At 51.7% G+C, this 20,032-nt stretch overlaps 7 protein-coding genes across 7 annotated transcripts; 3 read left to right on the top strand and 4 right to left on the bottom strand.

Moving 5' to 3' along the window:
* The first annotated feature begins 82 nt into the window (after positions 1-82).
* Positions 83-3,560, top strand: fcpA (protein-serine/threonine phosphatase). Its single transcript, XM_073724230.1, has 3 exons — positions 83-801; positions 859-945; positions 994-3,560. Exons 1-3 carry the CDS (start codon positions 554-556, stop codon positions 3,182-3,184), a joined length of 2,526 nt encoding a protein of 841 aa, XP_073585031.1. The 5' UTR covers positions 83-553; the 3' UTR covers positions 3,185-3,560.
* Positions 3,561-3,848: 288 nt separating this feature from the next.
* Positions 3,849-4,522, bottom strand: BDW74DRAFT_177320 (uncharacterized protein; the record flags this gene model as incomplete). Its single annotated transcript, XM_073728852.1, has 3 exons — positions 3,849-3,958; positions 4,034-4,308; positions 4,371-4,522. 3 exons carry the CDS (start codon positions 4,520-4,522, stop codon positions 3,849-3,851), a joined length of 537 nt encoding a protein of 178 aa, XP_073585030.1.
* Positions 4,523-5,239: 717 nt separating this feature from the next.
* On the bottom strand, positions 5,240-6,566 carry BDW74DRAFT_140774 (arginase). Its single transcript, XM_073722522.1, has 3 exons — positions 6,372-6,566; positions 5,646-6,229; positions 5,240-5,555 (listed from the first exon to the last, which is right to left on the bottom strand). Exons 1-3 carry the CDS (start codon positions 6,456-6,458, stop codon positions 5,252-5,254), a joined length of 975 nt encoding a protein of 324 aa, XP_073585029.1. The 5' UTR covers positions 6,459-6,566; the 3' UTR covers positions 5,240-5,251.
* A 322-nt stretch (positions 6,567-6,888) lies between these two features.
* On the bottom strand, positions 6,889-9,138 carry BDW74DRAFT_151678 (glutamyl-tRNA(Gln) amidotransferase subunit PET112). The gene is made up of 4 exons (XM_073724229.1): positions 8,742-9,138; positions 8,606-8,682; positions 8,406-8,547; positions 6,889-8,358 (listed from the first exon to the last, which is right to left on the bottom strand). The coding sequence occupies exons 1-4, from the start codon at positions 9,073-9,075 to the stop codon at positions 7,103-7,105; spliced, it is 1,809 nt and encodes a 602-aa protein (XP_073585028.1). The 5' UTR covers positions 9,076-9,138; the 3' UTR covers positions 6,889-7,102.
* Positions 9,139-10,131: 993 nt separating this feature from the next.
* BDW74DRAFT_140723 (uncharacterized protein) lies at positions 10,132-12,736 on the top strand. Its single transcript, XM_073722520.1, has 3 exons — positions 10,132-11,526; positions 11,584-11,971; positions 12,023-12,736. The coding sequence occupies exons 1-3, from the start codon at positions 10,431-10,433 to the stop codon at positions 12,060-12,062; spliced, it is 1,524 nt and encodes a 507-aa protein (XP_073585027.1). The 5' UTR covers positions 10,132-10,430; the 3' UTR covers positions 12,063-12,736.
* A 24-nt stretch (positions 12,737-12,760) lies between these two features.
* On the bottom strand, positions 12,761-13,173 carry BDW74DRAFT_140719 (uncharacterized protein). The gene has a single exon (XM_073722519.1). It carries the CDS (start codon positions 13,018-13,020, stop codon positions 12,802-12,804), a length of 219 nt encoding a protein of 72 aa, XP_073585026.1. The 5' UTR covers positions 13,021-13,173; the 3' UTR covers positions 12,761-12,801.
* Positions 13,174-17,936: 4,763 nt separating this feature from the next.
* Positions 17,937-19,996, top strand: BDW74DRAFT_151672 (uncharacterized protein). Its single transcript, XM_073724228.1, has one exon. The coding sequence runs from the start codon at positions 17,970-17,972 to the stop codon at positions 19,884-19,886; it is 1,917 nt and encodes a 638-aa protein (XP_073585025.1). The 5' UTR covers positions 17,937-17,969; the 3' UTR covers positions 19,887-19,996.
* The last annotated feature ends 36 nt before the right edge of the window (positions 19,997-20,032 follow it).

Here is a 20,032-nt window from a genome sequence, read left to right as displayed (position 1 = left end):
ACCCTGGTTGCTGCCTTGCCGAGCTGGCTGCCAACCTTCTTTGAGCCTTTGATGAGCCTTGAGGTCACTCGCTCTTTCATCACCCCATCTCTGCGACCTGCTTTCTTCACACTCCTCTTTTCTTGTTTTGTTCTAAAACTCAGCTTCTTTCATATTCCGAGGTCCTTCTCCACAGGTTCTGTTTGCTGTGGGATGCGATTAGCCCTCCTTTGAACCCAAACTTCTTTCCTTTGCATTCCCTCGTCGCGTGCGCTGGTAGCAACACCCAAGTACCTCATCTTCTCCGCGCGACATCAAAGAGATTAAGCTTTATCGTTCTTTCCCCGGTCGCATATTTGATTCAAAACCTTTTATCATATTCAGTGACCGTTGGAGGCTTGGTGTTTCAGTGACGGAGGTCGACGGGCATGGCTCCATAGCTCTCGGAGAAGACCTTTTATATCGCGATTACTGCCACCCCGCGGCCTTATCCACCCATTGTATCTATTGAGATTGCGGAGGATAACGAGGGAGCGAGACAAGACACGCGAGGAACACAACATCGGTACAGAGCATGCTTCTTCGTTTACCGCCGAGTCTCCACTACCCCATCACCGTTACGTCGCTGCTGAAGGAGCCGGGTGATGAGGTGGAGAGGAACGAGGCGCTGTTTTGGTATGTCTACGAGACAACAGTGACGGAGGGGGATGGGTGGGGTAACAAGGTCGACGTCAAGCGGTCGTTTCCTACTCGGTTCGAGTCGACCGTTGATGGGAATATTGTGCACTGGAAGATTAGCAAAGGAGACGTTATCGACGGGCCGTAAGTCGCTTTTTCTCTCTCGCCTGAGTAGGTTTGTACGGTTGCTAACTTGGCCAGTGTTGATGTTATCGAGATCGATGAGCCATGTGCGCACGAAGTCCAGTATGGTGGCCTCTGCGCCGAGTGTGGCAAGGACATGACTGAGTATGTATCCGAATGGACACTTCGATATCACTTCGCTAACTGGTCTAGGGCAACTTATAATACAGAGACCACGGATTCTATGCGGGCTCCCATTCAAATGACGCATGATAATACCGCGCTTACCGTAAGCGAACGCGAAGCCGTCCGCGTGGAAGAAGATGCGAAACGGCGTCTGTTAGCAAACCGAAAACTCTCGCTCGTAGTCGATCTCGACCAAACGATCATCCAGGCGGCATGTGATCCTACCGTCGGGGTGTGGATGGCGGACAAGGATAGTCCGAACCACGCAGCAGTGAGCGATGTGCGTGCATTTCAGCTGGTAGAAGACGGTCCTGTTGTGCGTGGCTGTTGGTACTATATTAAGCTGCGCCCAGGGCTGGAAGAATTCTTAGAGAACGTCTCCGAGATGTACGAGCTGCACATCTACACGATGGGAACTAGATCATATGCCCAAGCTATCGCTGGTATCATAGACCCGGATCGGAAGCTCTTCGGTGATCGTATCCTCAGTCGTGACGAGAGTGGAAGCTTGTCTGTTAAGAACCTGCATAGACTCTTTCCTGTGGACACAAAGATGGTCGTCATCATCGACGACCGCGGGGATGTTTGGCGGTGGAGCCCTAATCTTATCAAGGTCATACCGTATGACTTCTTTGTCGGGTGTGGAGACATCAACTCGAGCTTTCTACCCAAAAAGCAGGATGAGTTGGAAGCTCCAGGGGAGAATCAGGAAATCAATCCGACTCCACCAGTCCGATCACAGGTCAATGGGTCGACCGAAGGATCCGACGCAACAGAGATATCAACATTGGAGCAGCTGGTGACAATGGGCGGCGGAGACAATCCGAGGCTGCTGCAAGAGCAGACAGAGGCGCAAGACGAGACGATATTACATCAGGTCGAGGACCGTCCGCTTTTACAGAGACAAAAAGAGCTGGATGCCGAGGATGAGTCGGCGGATTCCAGCGAGTCCAGCGTGGACGAATCTCAAGTTCCAGAGAAGCCACGCCATATTCTGCTGGTCGACAATGACCAGGAACTCATCAAGCTATCTGAACGACTCGAGCAGGTTCACCGAAAGTTCTATGACGAATACGATAAGAAACGTGCGCGAGGCTTAGGAGGACGAGTGGCAGCCCTACGTGGTGAAAAGGCTATATCGAAGGAAAAAGACGTTGACCTAAAGCTAGTGCCTGATGTCAAGGACATTCTACCAGCGATCAAGCGCCGCGTCATGGTTGGTGTTTTCGTCGCCCATTCGGGCTTATGGAAATTGAACGAGGACATAGCCAACATCGAGTTAGCCCAACACGCGAGGACTTTCGGTGTCGTATTCGAGAACCGAATCACCCATAAAACCACCCATCTTCTCTCAGCTGGCAAGCGCACTGAGAAGTTCCGACAAGCAGTCAAGAACCCAAGGATCAAGATCGTCTGGAAGCAATGGCTTATAGATTGTCTATTGCAGTGGAAACGCTTAGACGAAGGTCCGTATCTCGTCCCTACCCACCCGGAGGAGCAACCTAGCTCCAAAGAAGTAGCCGAGAGTTCATGGATTTCAACATCCGATGAAGAAGCCTCGGGCGGGTCTCTCACAGATACCGAGGACGCCTCAGAGCTCAATGACGAGATCCTCAAGTCTGCCGGGATCACCGAGCTTGGTTTCGACCAAGATGAGGAGGCAGCCGTCCACGACGAACTCAAAGAGTTCCTAGGCAGCGACGACGAAAGCGAAAGCGACACCGAGGCCTCCTGGTTGGAGCAAAACGAACGCCCTCCTACCTCCAACCCAGAACTGAAACGCAAGCGCGACGACGAAGTCGACATCGAAGAAGAAAATAACTCGTATACCCAAGAATCCGGGGATGCCGCAGGCTCTCGTCTCTCGCAGCGCATCAAGCGGTCGTATGAGCGGAGCACAGGGTTAAAGGAAGTCGCTAGCGCAAGCATAAGCGGACCAAGTTCAAATCCTGATGCTACTGCCACGGCTCCCAGCACCAGCACCAGCACCAGCACCGATACCGACACCGTCAATGCTGATGCCGATGATAATGACATCCCCGACGTGGCATTTCCTGAAACAGAAGAAGAGGCCGCTTCATCCCGCAACCCAGACTCAACGTACCCCGAAGACCCCGCCGAGGACGACGACGAACTGGAGCGCGAGATGCTTGCCGCGTTCGAAGAAGGCGGGTATGACTCGAATGTCGAAGAGGCCATATCTGAGGAAGATGGCTAATCCTGCCGACATTATGGTGCCCCTAGGTCTTGATGCCTGGTTGTACATTTTTCTGTTGCGCATACAGCTGAGCCTACGTACGGCTGTGGTCAGCGTCCATTGATCGATCGGTTGAGATCGCATAGCGAGGCGTTGGTTTGGTGGCTTCGACTGCAACTTCGATTAGGTTCTCTTCTTCACTTTCTTTATGACTTATTCTTTATGTCTTATCAAATTGTGATACATATAGCTGACTAGCCTGGCTATTTGTCTATATCGCTGACGTCGGGGTCTGTACCTGGCCCTGGCTAAGTGAGCTCCGGAAATATGAATGGAATGGTACCAATTGGATCTGCTTTTTCCTCGTAGTCAATCACGCATCTTAGCTAACTTGGTGTCGAATGGTACATAATTCTAGTAAGTATTGGATCGAGTAAATTGGAAACTCTGGTTAAATGAAATCAACGCTGTAGTGTACGCCATATATGCATCGTCGAACATGAAGGTAAATAAACACAAATCACAAAATAGTATGAACAGAAGGTATCCTATATCCTCACATATCACATCACATAACGTTGCATCATGAATCCATCGAACAGAGAGAGCAAGAAAAAATCGAGGCCGCGGACCCCGAAATCAGATAAAGTGGAAACAAGCTCGAATTACTCCGTAGATCTGACCATCATCGTGGATGATGCACATCGCGATGCACCTTCCAAGCCATGATAATCATCCACAGAAAGAACACAGTATTGATCAGCTCGAACGCGAACGCCGTCCGCCAGCAATTACCTATCAAACACGATCAGCATCGCCCTCTCTTCCAAGCACATCTCCAAAAATAGAGGAAAGATAGGAACAACGTACAAATATTACTCTGCGCAATCCAAGCCATCGTATCCAAATTATCCCCTCCAACCTTATTATCATACACCCAGATCTGGCAGTTATGGTTTATGTCCGCGACAACGCCGTACATCTGCAGACTCGTCTCGATCAGGCCCGTCAGCCATAACGCGAAGAGGATGAATGTGCCGACAATTATTATCCCCGGGAGTAAGAACCCCTGTGCCGCGAGGACGAGGACGAAGATTATGAAGAAGAGGGCGAGGGCGGAGGTTGTGAGCATGAATGGGAAGAGCCTAAGATCGTTTTGTTAGTATGCTGGGGATGGATGGTGGAAGTGGAGAGTGGTGTAACGTACCATGGTATACCAAGATCGAGCTCCGTCTGGACGGAGATGAACCACGCGAAGATACCCAGGCACACGCAGGACGCTGCAAGGACGATGAGGATCCAGATGTTCAGTTGGATCTCGGGCCAGAGGTAGTGTTTGGGGGCGTGCCGGCGGGGCATCGTTGTATGTGTGCTATTGTCTTCTCTTCTCTGCTTTGTATGATATTTCGGCAGCGGTGATTTATGACAAGGTTATTGTTGATTAGAGCGGGTGTCGCGTCGCATATCAATGACGCTGGGCTGAAGCCAAAACGTCGGTCTGGTGTTTAGGGCAAAGAAGTATAGTACTTTCTATAGATCGGGTAGACTCGAGCGTGAGACCTATCGAGTACGCGTCACGCCAGCGCAAGGTCAATTGGGCGGTGTAAGTGCTCAGAAGCTGTAGGCGAGAGGGCAAGGCCGAAGCCAGCGCATCCGCGCTGTCCGGAGTGAGGCTGTATTGCAGGAAGTCTGGAGATGCGATGCGCTGGTCGAGTCGTGATCGGCGTTACATAAGCGGGGCCTGGGTTGGGTGACAAGGTGTTGGGCGTTGGAATGTGGTGGAATTTGAGTCTTTCGAGATGTCTTGGGAATGACGATATGGAGAAGAAAGACTTCGAGAATTTTGACTTTGAAATTGACTTGACTTGAAAGGAGAATGATGGCGTTGGGAAGAAAATGGGGAGGCGGGGGTTTGTTTTCCTTTTGTATACTCCAGATTAATTCCGGTGGCAGGGGTCCAGATCCAGTTCAGATCGCTCCGAGACATCACACAACTTCATTGTTGAACAACTCGACGATCTTCATTAATCATTATTCTTGTCTAGCTCTGTTTTCGAATCGCTGACTGACTGACATACTTTACAGACTCTAAAGCAGGGTATCTCCAAGCGCACTGCGCACCAACGAGCATCCGGTCCGAATGGTCTCGGAAGCACCTACCTCCTCTAGGCTGGGGTTGACCTCAACGAGATCCATGGAGATGAGGTTGCCTGTCTCGTGAACACACTCGCAGATGAAGTCTCCCTCGCGGAGGGTCAATCCTCCACGCACCGGAGTTCCAGTGCTAGGCGCCCACTGGGGGTCGAGCGCATCCACGTCGAACGACAAGTGGATCGGAGTGTCGTTTCCAATGTGAGCGAGAGCCATCTCGACGACGCGGCCAATTCCGTGGCTGTGCAGGGGTTTAACGTTAGCGATGCTTTCCTCAGGGCTGGAAGATAAAAAAGGGCATGAGTAGGATGTGGAAGGAAGGGGGTCGTACCGATCAACATCGTGCATGCTGAACGCCTTGATTCCATGCTCCCGCAGCAGCTTCTTCTCTCCGCGATCCACATCCCTCAGACCAATGTACACCAGCTTGTGGAGGTTAACCTTGTGCTCCTCCTGCAACCACCCAAAGATATCCTTCTTCTCCTCGGTCGCCAATCTTGTCAGGAACGCCATCGGCATGCCATGGATGTTCCCACTGGGGCTCATCTCAGGAATGTTGATATCAGCATGCGCATCGACCCAGATAACACCGATTTCCCGACCCAACCTCTCGCGCGTCGCCTTCGCGATACCAGAGATACTTCCGATCGCGATCGAGTGGTCTCCGCCAAGGGTAAGCGTGAACTTGCCCTGCCTAGAGTGCTCGTAGGTCTGCGAGCTGAGGGTTTCCGTGACAGCACTGACAGCACGCGGCTTCTTCATGCCGCGGTGGTCCGGGTCTTCCGCGGGGATCTCATTCTCGTAGTAGTGCACGGTGTTATCGTAGTCAATCTTGTAGTCGAGATCGTCGCGGAGCTGGTCGAGAAGGCCGGCTTCGATAAGCGCCATGGGGGCAGCCTCAACGCCAAGCTTGCACTGGTGTCACGAGACAGCATGTTAGCCCTTTGTCCGAGTGAGTTTACAAGGTTTCCCTGCAGAAGAGCATAATGTGGTGTGGTGGCTGCAGCGAAGCGGTATGCAGAGAAGATCGACAGAGCAGAGCCGCGGGTATCCGTACCTGGCCGCCATTAAAGCCGACAGCAACAACACCGAGCTGGTCCGGCTGGGAGAGGAACCGCTGCTGGATAGTGGAGGGCGAAGTCATCTTGAGCTGAGTCTTGAGTCTGATAACAGAATAAAAAAGAGTATCAAGATGGAGACCGAGATAATCAAGATAAGATCCGGCGATGGGCAAAAAAGCAGGCTAAAAGATTCTAGAAGGACTAAAATAGCTCCTTCTGTCAGTGTGGAGTCCGAGCCAAAGAAAGACAGACGAACACCTACCTCAACAGGCACAGGTACAAGTCAACAGAGCCCTACAGAGAACCTGGCAAGCAGCGAAATACCACCTGGAGAGATAGAAGAAGAGAGAAATGAAGAGTAGAGATTATTCCAGAGAAGAAAGAATCCCCTTTGATCCAGGGCGACGCGACCTTTGCTTTATGGTGTTGGCCTGCCGTGGGGCATCGCTAAGACCTGCTTTTAGGGAATGCGGCCTTCCCCTAAGTACAGGTCGAGGAGAAAGACGGCTGCCATCCCACTCCACCACGCGGTATCTGCGGTTTTTATTATCAATCTTATTCAAAGCTGAGAGATATCACTGGGACGCCTAACGTAGGCGGTGTTTCACGTTGCGCAAAGAGTGTTGGGTATCATTATCTATTATGGCCATGACATCATCGCTATCTATACTATACATTTGTTTTGTATACACCTTTGCGTACACCTATCGTACACTGACTAGGCAGGTTACTGAGACGAGCCAAGTATGAGCTCTCGCAAAACTGCATCGGCCTTCTGGGCCTCTACTCGGCCTTTTTCGCCCATGCGCATCATCTGGCCTACGAACCAGCCCAGCTTGCCAAGCTGGTTTTTGCTGCGGATTTGCTCGACCATCTTCGGGTTTAGCTCGATCGCTGCTTCGGCAAGGGCAATGTATTCTTCACGCGAAAGCGGGCGGAGGATCAGGTTCTCTTCTTCGAGCAGCTGAAGAATAGGCCGTCTGTCGCCTTCAAACAACATGGCAAGCACCTTTTTGGCCGTCGCTCCGGTGATGCGTTTGCGTTGGAGCTGGTCAATGAGCGTCGCGAGAGATTTCGCTGTTACTATTTCTGCATCCCAGAAAATGCCAGCCTTGGTAAATAACCCGCCGAGTTCATGAAGGACCCAGTTGCCAGCCACGCGGCCGAGACCGGCTTGCTCCTTCACATCGAGATCTTGCTGGAGATCACGTAGGACATCGACAACATCCTGATAATACTCTAGTCGCGCCCCGTCGTCGAGCTCGATAAGAGGTTTCGCGTCCTCTATGGGAAGGCCATATTGGCCAACTAGCATGTCGATGAGCGCGTCCGGCCCCGTCGGTAGAGTGTCTGAAAGTGCTGAAACGAGATCCTCACCAATTATAAGAGGTGGGATATCAGGATCGGGCATATACCGGTAGTCAACCTCGCCCTCTTTTCCTCGAAGTCTTCGTGTTTCGGTGCTTCCAATCGTCCAGCCCCGTGTCTCGCCTTCAACGGCACCCCCGCTTTCGAGAACATCAATTTGTCTATTCTTCTCTGCGATGATCGCGTCCTCCACCGCTTTGAAACTGCTCAGGTTCTTGATCTCAGTGCGCTGGCCGAGACCACCGATGCCGCCGTATTGGTGCGCGCCTGAACCGTCACCCCGTAACCGGACCGAAACGTTTACATCCGCGCGGAGACCGCCCGCTTCCATTCCTGTAGTCACACTGTTGCAGTGTTGAAGGATTGCCTGGACCTTGCGCACAAATGCGGCTGCCGTGGCGGGGTTGTGGATCTGCGGCATCGTGATGATCTCAATGAGCGGATGAGAAACGCGGTTGAAATCGAGGAGTTGGGTAGATGGCGGGTATTCTTGCGACTTTGCAGTGTCTTGTTCGAGTTGGATCTGCTTGATGCCGATGCGAACTCGATCTCCGTCTTCCGGCGCAATGCCGTCGTGGGTGAAGAGGTCGAGGTAACCATTTCTGGCGAATGGTTCTATACCAGTCAATACCCAATACACGAAACCATGAGACCCGTCCTACCGTAGTATTGCGTTATCTGATAGCCCGCCGGCTGGTCCTGATAGAAATAGTGCTTCCGGTCGAAACGGCTCACCGGCTGAATGTCGCAATTCAAAGCAAGGGCAGCACGAAGGGCAGGGAGGAGTGTCGCCGCTTGAAATTCCTACTTTCATCCATCAGCACCCTTTCCACCGAAGTATCACAGCTATCGATAGGCTAACCGGTTGACTGCCTGGGAAGGCGAGATCGAAGAGGGCAACGTTTGTATTAGGAAGTCCGGAGGGTAAAGTTGGTGCTCCTATCAATCATCAATGGTCAGAGTCACCGCGTCACTGAATCATTAGTTGGTTTTCGTACTTGAGAATAGTTTCGTCTCTGTATTCAGCTGAGCATGGATCTCCACACCCACGGTCAACTCCCACTTCTGCCGGGAGGCCTCTTCCTGTTCTCGTCGCTCTCGCTTCTGAGCCTTTAGAGCTTTCGCACCTTGCTTGAGCTGCTTGCGTAGTGGTATGTGTTCTTCCGACCCGGTCGTGGATGTTTGTAGACGGCGTATTTGAGGAAAGGAGGGCGAGAGTGAGGTTTGCTGGCGGGCTAGACGTATCCGCGGAGTCTCATGGTGCAAGCATCGCGGACAGGATACGGAGCGGACGGTCGCGCGGGGGCAATGGCGCAAACATGATCGAAGCATGTGGACGGCGAGACCAAAGCAATTCTGACGGAGAGAGGGTGAAGTAGAAAAAGCAGATAAAAAGTAATGATTAGGAGTTGTCGCTATTGGACTTGGTCAGTCGATCTTGGAGACAAAATAACAGCTTCAGCTATGGGTACGGTATGGAACCGGAGAACGAACCTTCTGAGTCTAAATTGTATGAAGCGGGGAGAAGCGGGGAGTATGGTACGGTAACACTCACCGCGCTTGCTGCCTTAAGGCCGACACTAACTATATCGCCCATGTACAAGGTACCCGGTACCTTCACGGACCCCGGCAGACTTAGTACTCCTCTCACAAAGTGGCTGCTACCAGGATAAAGCAGTGGTTTAACCGAATATATACAGATTGGGTAAGGGAGGAACTGGTGGAGAGACTGCCATGCATTGCTGAGGACGGCGAAGCATCTGATGCATCTCTGCGGCAGGTCTAGCATCCGAACCAGCATCGAAGTATAGATACAGACATGTTTGCTCGGGATCAAATGACGAAAACAACGTCAGAGCAGCAAGGGAGAAAGATTCTAGACTGCGCGACCAGGATGCGCGTCTGGCAGCAGCGAGTGAGCGGCAGCCAACGCATCGCCTGTACCCAGCCGGATGCTGTGCAGCTCTCCATCGGCTGCGAACTGATATATTGTTAAGATCTCCATTCTTCCAGAAACCCCAGCCATCATATCCTTATCTGTTCCTTTCTTTGAGTTTTGTATTATATCCTAGACAGCGCGACCTGTAACACTTGGCGCAAAGTCAGGCGCGTGTGGACGAATCGAGCCCCTCCATGATCTTCGCCTTTTCCCTCTTCGTTCGCATGAAACTGTGAGACTCGACGAGACTGGATCTGAATCTTGGGGGCCTGGGGCCGTCTCCTGTCATCATATTCTCAGTTATCGCAGCCGGAGGCCAATCTGAGTGGTTATTTATATCGGCTCGTCTTGCAGTATATTGACTCTTTGTCAGCTATTCTATACCCAACCCTCAGGCGACCTGCTCCATTTCTCCACTCTTGCTGCTTGAATCCGTTGGCGCCTCTTTCTTCCGAACTACTGAAGTCTAGGAGAAAAGCTAAAAATTACAAAAGGATTCAAGGCGCTGTGCGACATTCTTCATTCTTCAACGCCATCGAACTGGAATTCCTCACGGCCTCCCTGCTTGCTTGACATGCGCCCACCCTCGCCATCTCCCACCTGTACCCTCTTATATCTTCATGTCCTCATCCCTTTGGCATCTCTGGGTTCCATGGCCTGAATCAGCCGAGAAAGCGCTAATTCTATTGTTACCGCAATCTGCCAGCCCACTCTCGTGAATCTGTGAGCCCTACTTTACCTTGCCACAATGCCCACCTACTCCGGCTTCAATCGCCCAAGGAAGTCGACCAAATCTTCGGCGGCTTCGATAATCTCTACCAGCTCGAAAGACTCCAAAGCGCCAGCTGAGAAGCCTAAGAAAGACATCTCCAAAGCTCAACCCGTCGCGCCTCGAAGCGCCGAATCCAGTGGCTCTGGCTATACACCAAAAGCGGAACCTGCGCCAGCACCCCAGACAGAGGCAAAGGGCAAAGATGGCAATGCGCTGAACGTCTTTGAGTTCCTCGACACCGACAGCGAGTCTAACAGTGACTCGGATATCTCGTCATCGGACGATGAAGATCTTCGCCCGCCGTTCCCACCGAGCACAAAACAAAAGGCTCACCCAGCTCCTGCACCCCCTGCTGCACCTGCACCTGCACCTGCACCTGCTACTCGACAGCCAAACACAGCAGTCCCAGTGCAGAATCGTAACCGGACATCGTCCGTGAAGTCGAGAGAGTCGCAACCTCCAGGCGCGTTTGAACCGTCGCCTGTCCCACCACCAGTGCATCTCGCCAGACAGCACCGAAGACCTTCCACTGATGCAGGAAACAGCGTTGTCGGGTCTGTGACTTCTTACGATGGATCAATACCTCCAGAGCACCGTAATCTGGAATTGGTTCCCGAAGCTTATTACCCGAGAACATCTTCTTCTCTACAACGAGCACCTTTCCCACCATCCCCTCCCCAGAGCCCGGAGGAGGACATGCGCCGTCCCAGCCGCAAGGTTCGGCGCAATACCAAACCATCGCGCACTCCTACGGGGTATGGACTCCTGGCGTGGCGGTTGAGTGCCTCAGCAGAGAACAAGGAATACACCCTCCCCCCACTGTACCGTCGCTTCGAAGATGTCAATCATCGTGTGCTCCTATATCTCCAAGACGAGATATCTCAGCTGGAGGAAGAACTGCGCGTGCTAGATGACTATGAAGACATGCAGCGGCGAGGAATCGCCGAGCGGGAGGGCACTAAGGTGATGCCTGCATCCCGACGTATGGACGTGCAGGCGCAGGCCTACTCGTCGCTGCACTGCAGACGCGAGGAGGTCATGGGCGCATTGACCCAGAAGACAGAGCAATACAGTAAGCCACCCTGCACTTTATTTAACTTGCAGCCCTTACTAACACCAGACCAATCAGACAACGCACTCGCTGCCTATAGCAAGGTGCTCCAGACGCTCCCACGCGCCGCAGGCTCCGACGTAGAGACCTACAGGAAGTGGATGAAAGGGAACAGCCCCATTGCATCTAATGAGATGCGCTTCCTTGACCACCCGAAAGATCTAGTCTCCCTCACACCCCAAACAGCTTCCGATACTAAGACCACATCACCTGTCCATTCCGCCATCATCATCGCCTCTGCCGCGATTATCCTCCCCTTGCTAGCCTTCAGCATGATCGCCGAGTTCGCCGGTCGGATTCTCGTCGTCGCTGTTGTTGGTGGTGCCGCGGCCGCCATTGCCTCTCACAACTCTACAGGGACCGAGCATCTCGTCAAATCTCAGGATGGGTGGCGGGTTGCTGGCTTGTATGTTTCCTTGCATTTCTGTATAATGAACTCTGCTAACTCATCCACTAGATACTTCGGCTTCATGGCTGTTACGGCGCTATTTATTTGATCTTAACTTAAACGCAAACTTATGTCTCGGTTCTTCCATGATTCAGCAATGTCACACGACTTATACCCCTTACGCGACCTCATCTACGGTACTAATTGACTTCCACGATACTACGAACATTCGGCTTCTCGGTGAGGTATGCCGATCTATGACGCACGACCCCGGTCAAGTCCATCCACAACCAGGTACTTATAACGAATTATAGACGTGAAAATTACGTCTTTTTTGCTTGTGTCTCTAAACTTCATTATTCCTCAGTGATACTACTATCTGCCATTTAGCGACGGATCTGGATCTCGAGATACAATTGGATACGCTCTTCTCTTTTTCTCTTTTTCTCTTTTTCTCTTCTTCTCTTCTTCTCTTCTTCTCTTCTTCTCTTCTTCTCTTTTTCCCTTCTTCCCTTCTTCCCTTCCATGCTTTCCTTGTATTAGCTATCTCCTTTGCTCTCGTCTATGTATCCTTCGTTCCACTTGTCTTCGTATCCTGCCTTTTACCATCTGGACTTCTTTTCCGTGTAATATACAATGTTGGCTTTTCGGCTGTTTTGTCTTCGCCTGTTGGTATTAGTAGTTTGTTTTTAGCTGTCAATCATTGATGCTCCATATTAAGTCTTTTAGCTATCTAGCCTATTATTCTACTCCATATCAATTCTACAAAGCATGAAAGTTCTACCTACAAACGTCCCGCTAGAGGCGTGTTTTTGACGCTTGAACATATCAATTCTCCGGACTAAGCCTCAAAAGAGAAAAGGAAAGAAACTAGACCTCGAGCAATAAGGAGCTACCAAGAACACAATAACCAAAATAAGTAGATATGGCGTCAATGTAAAAAGTAGACTAGATGATAGTAGTACTAATACTTGATATACCCGGCGATGACCAAGTGAAAGACATGAACTAGAGTAGAAGTGAGGTAGTCGCCTCCATCTCTTGTTGTCCACATTTCTCATACCCATCAGGAGCCCCAGTGGTCAGGTAGGTAGGGTAGAAGAATAGTCGAAAAACAGGGATATCCTGGAGGATGACAGAAGGGGGAGAAGAAGAGGTATAGTAGTGCAAAGAATCAAAGCAAAGAGCATCCCACATCAGGTAGTAAAACAAGTAAGTAACCTTTACCAAACACCCTCCCACTTTATCTGCGATGGAATCAAAAAGGCAAAGGCACAAAGGCATGAGATTTAAAAAAAATTGGATAAAGGATAGAAGAAGTAAAAAGATAATGAGATTTAGAAAGTTGTAGTTCTGTAGAGAGAAAGGGGCTCATCACGGTACCGGTGTTGCACTCTGTTTGGTACCGGGGGTGACGCTCCGGTCATGCGAAGCGCGATGATCTTGGAGAGGTTGTGGTTGAGGTGCGGGAGACCCCTGCGCGGCCAGCTGTACTCTATTTCGATCCATCAGGGCGGCCTGCTCAGCGGCACTGCGGGCGTAAGTCACAGCGGCAGCGGAATTAGAGTAGGTGTTTGGAGTTTGGTTAGGGGTGTAGTTTGCGTATCCGGACGGGGGTGGTTGTTGCTGCTGCGGATGTGGCATGTACCGCTGTTGAGGGGTTCCTTGCGGGGGCATATTGTAGGGCGCCCGCGGAGCGACATACGACGGCGGTTTCTGAGGGGAAGCACTGCGACCAGGTCCATAAGGTGCCGCGTTGTAAGGCGTTGGCTGTCCCGGTCGCGGTGTGTGGTGTTGCGGTGAACCTTGAGCGGGGGTTGACCCTGGTTGAGGCGTATACGGATTATAACCGTTCTGCCCAGGGCGCTGATATTGCGGGACTGGGTTTCCATGGTTGAACTGCGGCGCAGGCTGGCCGTATCCTGGGAAATATCCTGGCCGCTGACCAGGCGTTACTGGAGGGCGGGATGCTTGGAAGTGCTGAGGGTTTCCCGGGGTATAGGCACCTGGTGTTGAAGGTTGCCGTTGTGGGTAGTACTGCTGGGGAGCCTGGAAGTTTCTTTGTGGTTGGATTTGAGTATTGGTGTTGAAGGGACGTTGGCTGTATTGCTGGTAGTTGGCGGGACGCGAGGGCGTTGACGTTCTGTTTGCTACTGGATTTGTCGCGGCTGCCGCTGCCCTTTCTTGTTGAATAGTGTAGTCATCCTTCTCCATATTACCAGGGTAGTCTGTGCTGTCGACCAAAATCTTTTGGCTGATATTTAGTTCCGCCAGTTGATCGCCGTTCAGCTTGGCAACGGCGAAGGGGGGCAGTTGCGAGACAAGGACGGATAAACTAGATCTCAACGTTTCATAGACCTCTTGTTCCGCCTCGGATGGTTTGTCTGGAGCGGTTTGAGAAGACGGTGTCTCTTTAGCCTCGGCGCTTTGATTGGGAGCTGAACCCTGAGTGGAAGCTGGGTACTCCAGATGGCGAATCTTCTGGTAAGAACTCAACGTCTCCAGCAAATCCGAAATTTCAGCTAGCAGGTCGTCTGTGTCCTTCTCTTCTGATGTCTTGTCTGCTTTTTGTTCATCATTCTCCGCTGCATCAGACGGAATAGAAGCATCGATAAAGTCGGCGGAATTCCAAGATCTGACCATTTCGTCCAGTGTGCTTTCATCGAGATCGCCGATGCTCCCCGGTTGAACCGTTATATCCTGACTGTCGTCTTCGTCCCCTATCGATAGTAACACATTTAGACGCTTTGCTCCTCGCTTGTTCCACCATACCAAATTCTTTGCATCTGCCTGCACTACAGCATTGGAACTGTCAAAGGAGGGGACAAATGACGAATAAACGCCTTGCAGTATAGTGGCATCGTCATCCGCCCAGAGAATTGGATCCTCGTGAAATTTCTCTTCGCCGTGTTGCTGGAAAGACTGTTGTTTCTGGCGGCGGCCCCAAAAGGAAGGCGAAGAGGTCACCCCACCGTATTGAAGCCAGTTTCCAGAGGGAAGTTGCGAAAATGCGTGGTTATTCCGATCTCCGAGGAAGGCTTTCCAATTGGTGACGGCGTCAAAAGGATCGATCCAAGTGATTTGAGAGGTACGTCGAGCTCTCCGCGGCAGCTCCAGTTGAGGTAATGTAGCTTTAGGAGCAAAGACTTCGCCAAATGTTCGTTTTGCTACCTTTGGGTTCTTGTCACCGTCATAAGGAGGAACCTTCGTGGTGGTTATTCCATTGGGGAGGCCGACTTCCGGTAGTGGCGTCTGCACCTCCACATACTTCTTTAATCCTGAATCGTCCGAAGACAGTGGAACTTTGACAGACTTCTGTAGACTCGAGTATAGCTGTTTGGGATTGGCCGGGTTGCCAAATAAGGTCAAAACCAAACCGCTGTTCCGGACTTCTTCTGTTGCCGCGATCGGCTTCTCTGATGATTCTGTCTCGTTGCCCGGGGTTTCCGACTTGATATTAGCAGGAGTAACATGCGCTTGGCGTACGAGACTGTTGAGCAATTTTTTGAAGGCAGCTATACGATTGACGGTCTCCGTCACCGGCGTCCCATCAGTCGAAGGACCGTTAGCCTGAGCCTTGTTCCTTTCAATCACCGCCGCAGATGCCTTTTCAATATCACTCAAAAACTCGGAGAGCGTAGTGTAGCGATCCGACGCGACACGAGCTTGGATGCTGGGAGCCTCTTCCTTTTCTCCGGCTATTCTTGCGCGTTTCGAGCGAGGTTTCACTGGCGATGATGGTAGAGGACAGGATAGAAGCTGGAGTTCGGTGTCGTTTCTGGACATTGTTAGCCATGCCGCTTCATCCCTCGCCAAGAGCAAAGAGTGTCTTACTTGCTAAGGATATCAACCAGGTTTCGCAATGTCTCTTGCAATTTTGCCCGTTCATCCATCAGCGCCGCGGCGGTCGTCTCGTGTGCGGCCTTGTCATCCTGGCTTGAGACACGCTTTCGTTTGCCCGGTGTTGCCAAGGTAGACACATCAGGAGTGGCAGTAGAACGCTCGCCGTTTGGGGCAGCCAGCAATGGACCTCCGCTTTCGTCAGCGCTCATGGTCTCGGAGACGCGCCGGAGTGTGTAGTTTTGCCGTAAACGCGAGAAGCAGGACTCTTTCGCCTTTCAAGGGGCTAAGCCAGCGCCGACAAGAAAACAGGTCACGATCGCGCGTTTAAAATGATGGTCAAATTGGCGAGAGTGGGTTATCAAAGAGGACGATCAATGGATTTATGATTTTGGTGCCAGAATTGCGATCGAGTGCCTTGATCTCCGAAGCGGATGCGCCAATACGGTAGCTCAAGAAGGGAACTGGTGCGCAACCAAAAGAGAAGTTGGCTCGAGGGAGGCGAGCACAACAATAGGACAAAGTACACTATGCGCAGCAGATAAGCTTCTTCAAGAATTGAACCAGGCACAACGCAGGAAAAAAAAAGGTATGAACGCGGCGTACTGAGGGGAGCCCGGACACAGACAAAGAGTTGACCTCCACTGCGCCAAAAAGCGCCTGGGGTACGTGACAGGCCGGCTCACGTGATCTTGATTTTTCATTGGTCTTACCGACGAAGTCAACAGACGGCTGTCGCATGTCAAGAAGTCGGTCGCCTATGATATCTACACCGGATCCTATGTTTATGGATGTCATCTGCCTGGAACCATGCTCCGAACCGCTCCATGGTCGTGTCTCTGAGAGCGGCGCCGTCAAGCAGCCGTTCCTTCCGAAAGGTAGCTTCAACCTGAAGCTCCCGATGTCCTGCATTGTTTGACTGAGCGTTTTTTTCTCCCAGGGATGCTCGTATAGTACTAGCTTTCGCCCGATATATGCAACTACCTTGAACCCGCCTGTTGATGCGTACCTGCATCGCTCGCTCCAACATGTGCACAAAATTGGCGTCTCCGCGGGCCCTTCGTCTTGCGAATTCTGGTGCTCGTACAGGCTCAAGTCTCGCCTGAATCAACAATCTGTCTCCCCAATAACGATTCCGAAGCCATGGACTCCCATCACCGGATGCAACCGAGGAGACCAAAATGCGGATCCACGTTCGTCGCCTTCGTCGCAGTCGCCGCAAGCCAGTGGCCGAAATGGCATTCGGAGCACCAAGCCGAGAGCTTCAGAGGGGCTGTCGTACCCCGATGCGAGCCCGTCAGATTACTTGCTTGACACTATCCAGAACAAGGTGCTCAACGGCTCGGAGTACGTCAAAGGGAATTGGGCCATTTCCGAAAAGTCTCGGAAACCTCTCAGCACCCCTTTGACGTGGAAACAACGGACGCTTTTCCAGCAATCGGAGAAAATTACTCTGCAGAAAATCACTGCGGATTTCATTCAATCCATTGATCCTGTCTCACGAGACGGAAGTTACAGACCCGAGCACAAGCCCTCTGCAATTGAACTTGACAAGGCCCTAGGAAACGTGGTTTGGAGCTCTTATATTGAATACTTGGAAAGTCGGCAGTATGATATTACAGATGTGATGGCATGGGCGTGGGTGCTCATGAGTACTACTACCTACGAGGCCATCCTTCGTATCTTCTGTCTCGAGTCATATAAATTAGTGGACGAACCCAACTCGCACCAGAAAATTCCCGCCTTTATTCTACTCATGCTCCTGCGACAGGAGATTGATTTGAAGACGTTCCGACTATTGCTGGTGTACTCTCTTCACCTCATCGTTGGACGGCCAATACCTCCGCTCAAAGACGGTCTTCGTTCTTCATTGAATGACTCGCTTCATACCGACTCTAACGATTACCACGGCATTGGTCCACCTTCAATAGATGCTAGTACCTGCGCAGCTATCATCGCCCGTTTGCTTTCTCATGCCCGACGGCTGTGGCCGGAAGCGCACCTTTCAATTGCACAGGCATTCGCATTTTATCTCCGCACACACGATTTTCAGCACAGTCGATTCGTAATCAAGAAGCTAGATAGATTTATCCAGCTTCTTGCTTTACCTCCTGGACCCCGTCCCTTTGCGTCGGCCTCCGTACGGCAACAAGCTCAATTTGAGTTGTTGAAAGCAATGGCAGAAATACATCCCGCTTCGCCAATCACGCGGAGAGGATATCAAGGTCTAGCTGCAGTTCAACTAGCTCATAGGAAGACTGCAGCCGAGCGCGAGTTTGCAGAACTGAAGACGCCCTCATGGCCCCCGTGGAAGGAGGAAAGGTCTGGTATGGACGTCGATAAGGGCGTGGAAGGTACGAGAAGCCGCGCATCGCGTGTGCTCTTACAAATGAGAGAAGCCGGCCATCCAGCCTTTCTATGGGAAGATGTCGTAAATATATTGGCAGGGTGGGATACGGACAATAGTCCAACCATACAAACCAGGACACTGGCGCGCCAACCGCAACATCTTTACGGGCGAGCCAAGCAGGAAAACCACCGTGCTATTTGGGAAGCGCGGATTCGCTCCACGAGGACTGTGCGGGAGGCATGGGCGGCTTTCTTGGCGTATGAAGGCCGAGGGCTTCCGCCCCATCGCGATATATATTATGCGATGGGCGAAAGGCTTGTGTTTGAGCAGAAGTTGCGAAACCAGAAAAAGGCCCTTGCATTACCTGGAGATGGTCCGGAGGTTTTCCCAGAACCTGCATCTGCACGGGACTGGATATATACCCCCACGGAACCGCCTAGACTCTATGCCTTCCTTAGGAGAATGCTTGCTCAAGGAATCCGTCCGTCTGGTCGGTTTTTGGCTTTGCTTTTGCACCACGCGCCGAGAATCACCGTGGGTTTGGACTGCCTCAGCGTCAGCGATCTGACGAACCAACAGTTGAGGGCGTTGTTCAGTTTTGACGATGATGCCGAGTCTAATAAGTCGCTGGATGCAATCCCCGAACATCTCTTTGCCGCCTTCATCCGCTTGCTATGCAAGTTTTCTATCGTCACTAAGAAGTCTGACCGGGGGTTGGGCGAGAACAGAATTGCACTGGCTTTCCCCATTCTGACGAATAGCTGGCAAGAATCTGATGGCGTCCTGTTGACCCGGTCAAGATCCCAGACACTCACTCCAACGCTCTTTGTGGCGAAGCCTTTGTACGCAATGCATTTATCCCATGCAGTCAGGTTGTTGCGGAAGCGAAAATCCCAGAAGCCTCAAGCGTGGATTCAGCTTTTGGCAGGTCTTCGCTCACAACGCATTGTGGGCGGATCTGCTTTTAGTCGTCATACTCAATCGGTTATTGCCTGGCATGAGATTTTGCAAGTCACAAAGTGGATGGATGAGCGCAACATTGAGCTTGGCAGCGAGGGGTTTCAGATTCTTTGCCAAAGTTTCTCGGCCGCAGTGGTCGCTGGGGTAGAAGCTGAAGAAGCCACGAAAGAGGGCTTAAATATAGTGCACAGAGCCGCGCAGGGAACAGAAAACCAGCCAGAAGTTGCTTCGCCAAGCTTTGAGGATCTCCTTAGTTGCGGTTTAGCCACTCTGAAAAGCCAGTTTGACCGGCTTGTCCTCTTGGAGCCCAAGACATTTGTCCTGTTCAACACCCTCAGCGGGTCTCTCGAAAAGCAAACCGGGTCGCAGGTGGCAGTGCCGACCATGAACCACGTCCCGGCACCTGCCATTCTCCACGCGTTCGTCAGGTCTCTCGGGTTGGCGGAGGACAATGAAGGGCTGCTGAACCTGCTTCGGTGGATGAGCAAGCACGCGTTGACCCTCAAACAGACGTCGGATGAGTATACGAACGGTGATTTGCAGATGCGACGCACTGTAGTCGCAGTCCGCATGTTCCTCGAGGGATATTGGGGACGAAGATCAGCGCCCGCAGCTCATGAACCTGACACTGCGGACTACTTTACACCCAGTGAGTTTGAGATGCCGAAATTTTGGGATCCGGCCCTGCAAGAGGCATATGACATCGTCACGGAAACAGAGGTCTGGGGCCCTTGGCCGAGCGATGAAGAAGTACGGGATTATTTCGAGCAGGGACAGCACTAGGCTGGAGCATCCGGCAGGCATATTTCGATTCAGGATGCATTGTATATATAGCTAGAATTATAGAGGTTACAAAAAGGAATAATGATACCCATATTATACATCGATGTTCAGATCTTCCATCGCTTATTGCCGGAGGAGAAGGTAGA

The sequence above is a fragment of the Aspergillus multicolor genome, assembly GCF_047715735.1.
Source record: "Aspergillus multicolor strain CBS 133.54 unplaced genomic scaffold BDW74scaffold_9, whole genome shotgun sequence".
Taxonomy (NCBI): domain Eukaryota; kingdom Fungi; phylum Ascomycota; class Eurotiomycetes; order Eurotiales; family Aspergillaceae; genus Aspergillus; species Aspergillus multicolor.
Note: the sequence above shows the minus strand (reverse complement) of the source record. Positions and strands in the feature narration are given on the sequence as shown.

Bases quoted from the DNA above. Each gene is read 5' to 3' on its own strand.
- BDW74DRAFT_140719 (XM_073722519.1), bottom strand. From the start codon at position 13,020: ATGGGTATGAGAAATGTGGACAACAAGAGATGGAGGCGACTACCTCAC.
- BDW74DRAFT_140723 (XM_073722520.1), top strand. From the start codon at position 10,431: ATGCCCACCTACTCCGGCTTCAATCGCCCAAGGAAGTCGACCAAATCT. The intron at 11,527-11,583 runs GTAAGCCACCCT...CAGACCAATCAG, and splicing joins CCAGAAGACAGAGCAATACA to ACAACGCACTCGCTGCCTAT. The intron at 11,972-12,022 runs GTATGTTTCCTT...CTCATCCACTAG, and splicing joins GGGTGGCGGGTTGCTGGCTT to ATACTTCGGCTTCATGGCTG.
- BDW74DRAFT_151672 (XM_073724228.1), top strand. From the start codon at position 17,970: ATGGCAGAAATACATCCCGCTTCGCCAATCACGCGGAGAGGATATCAA.
- BDW74DRAFT_151678 (XM_073724229.1), bottom strand. From the start codon at position 9,075: ATGCTTCGATCATGTTTGCGCCATTGCCCCCGCGCGACCGTCCGCTCC. The intron at 8,548-8,605 runs GTTAGCCTATCG...GGATGAAAGTAG, and splicing joins CCTTCCCAGGCAGTCAACCG to GAATTTCAAGCGGCGACACT. The intron at 8,359-8,405 runs GTAGGACGGGTC...TGACTGGTATAG, and splicing joins TCAGATAACGCAATACTACG to AACCATTCGCCAGAAATGGT.
- fcpA (XM_073724230.1), top strand. From the start codon at position 554: ATGCTTCTTCGTTTACCGCCGAGTCTCCACTACCCCATCACCGTTACG. The intron at 802-858 runs GTAAGTCGCTTT...TAACTTGGCCAG, and splicing joins GGAGACGTTATCGACGGGCC to TGTTGATGTTATCGAGATCG. The intron at 946-993 runs GTATGTATCCGA...TAACTGGTCTAG, and splicing joins TGTGGCAAGGACATGACTGA to GGCAACTTATAATACAGAGA.
- BDW74DRAFT_140774 (XM_073722522.1), bottom strand. From the start codon at position 6,458: ATGACTTCGCCCTCCACTATCCAGCAGCGGTTCCTCTCCCAGCCGGAC. The intron at 6,230-6,371 runs GTACGGATACCC...TCGTGACACCAG, and splicing joins TCGGCTTTAATGGCGGCCAG to TGCAAGCTTGGCGTTGAGGC. The intron at 5,556-5,645 runs GTACGACCCCCT...ACCCCTGCACAG, and splicing joins AGCATGCACGATGTTGATCG to CCACGGAATTGGCCGCGTCG.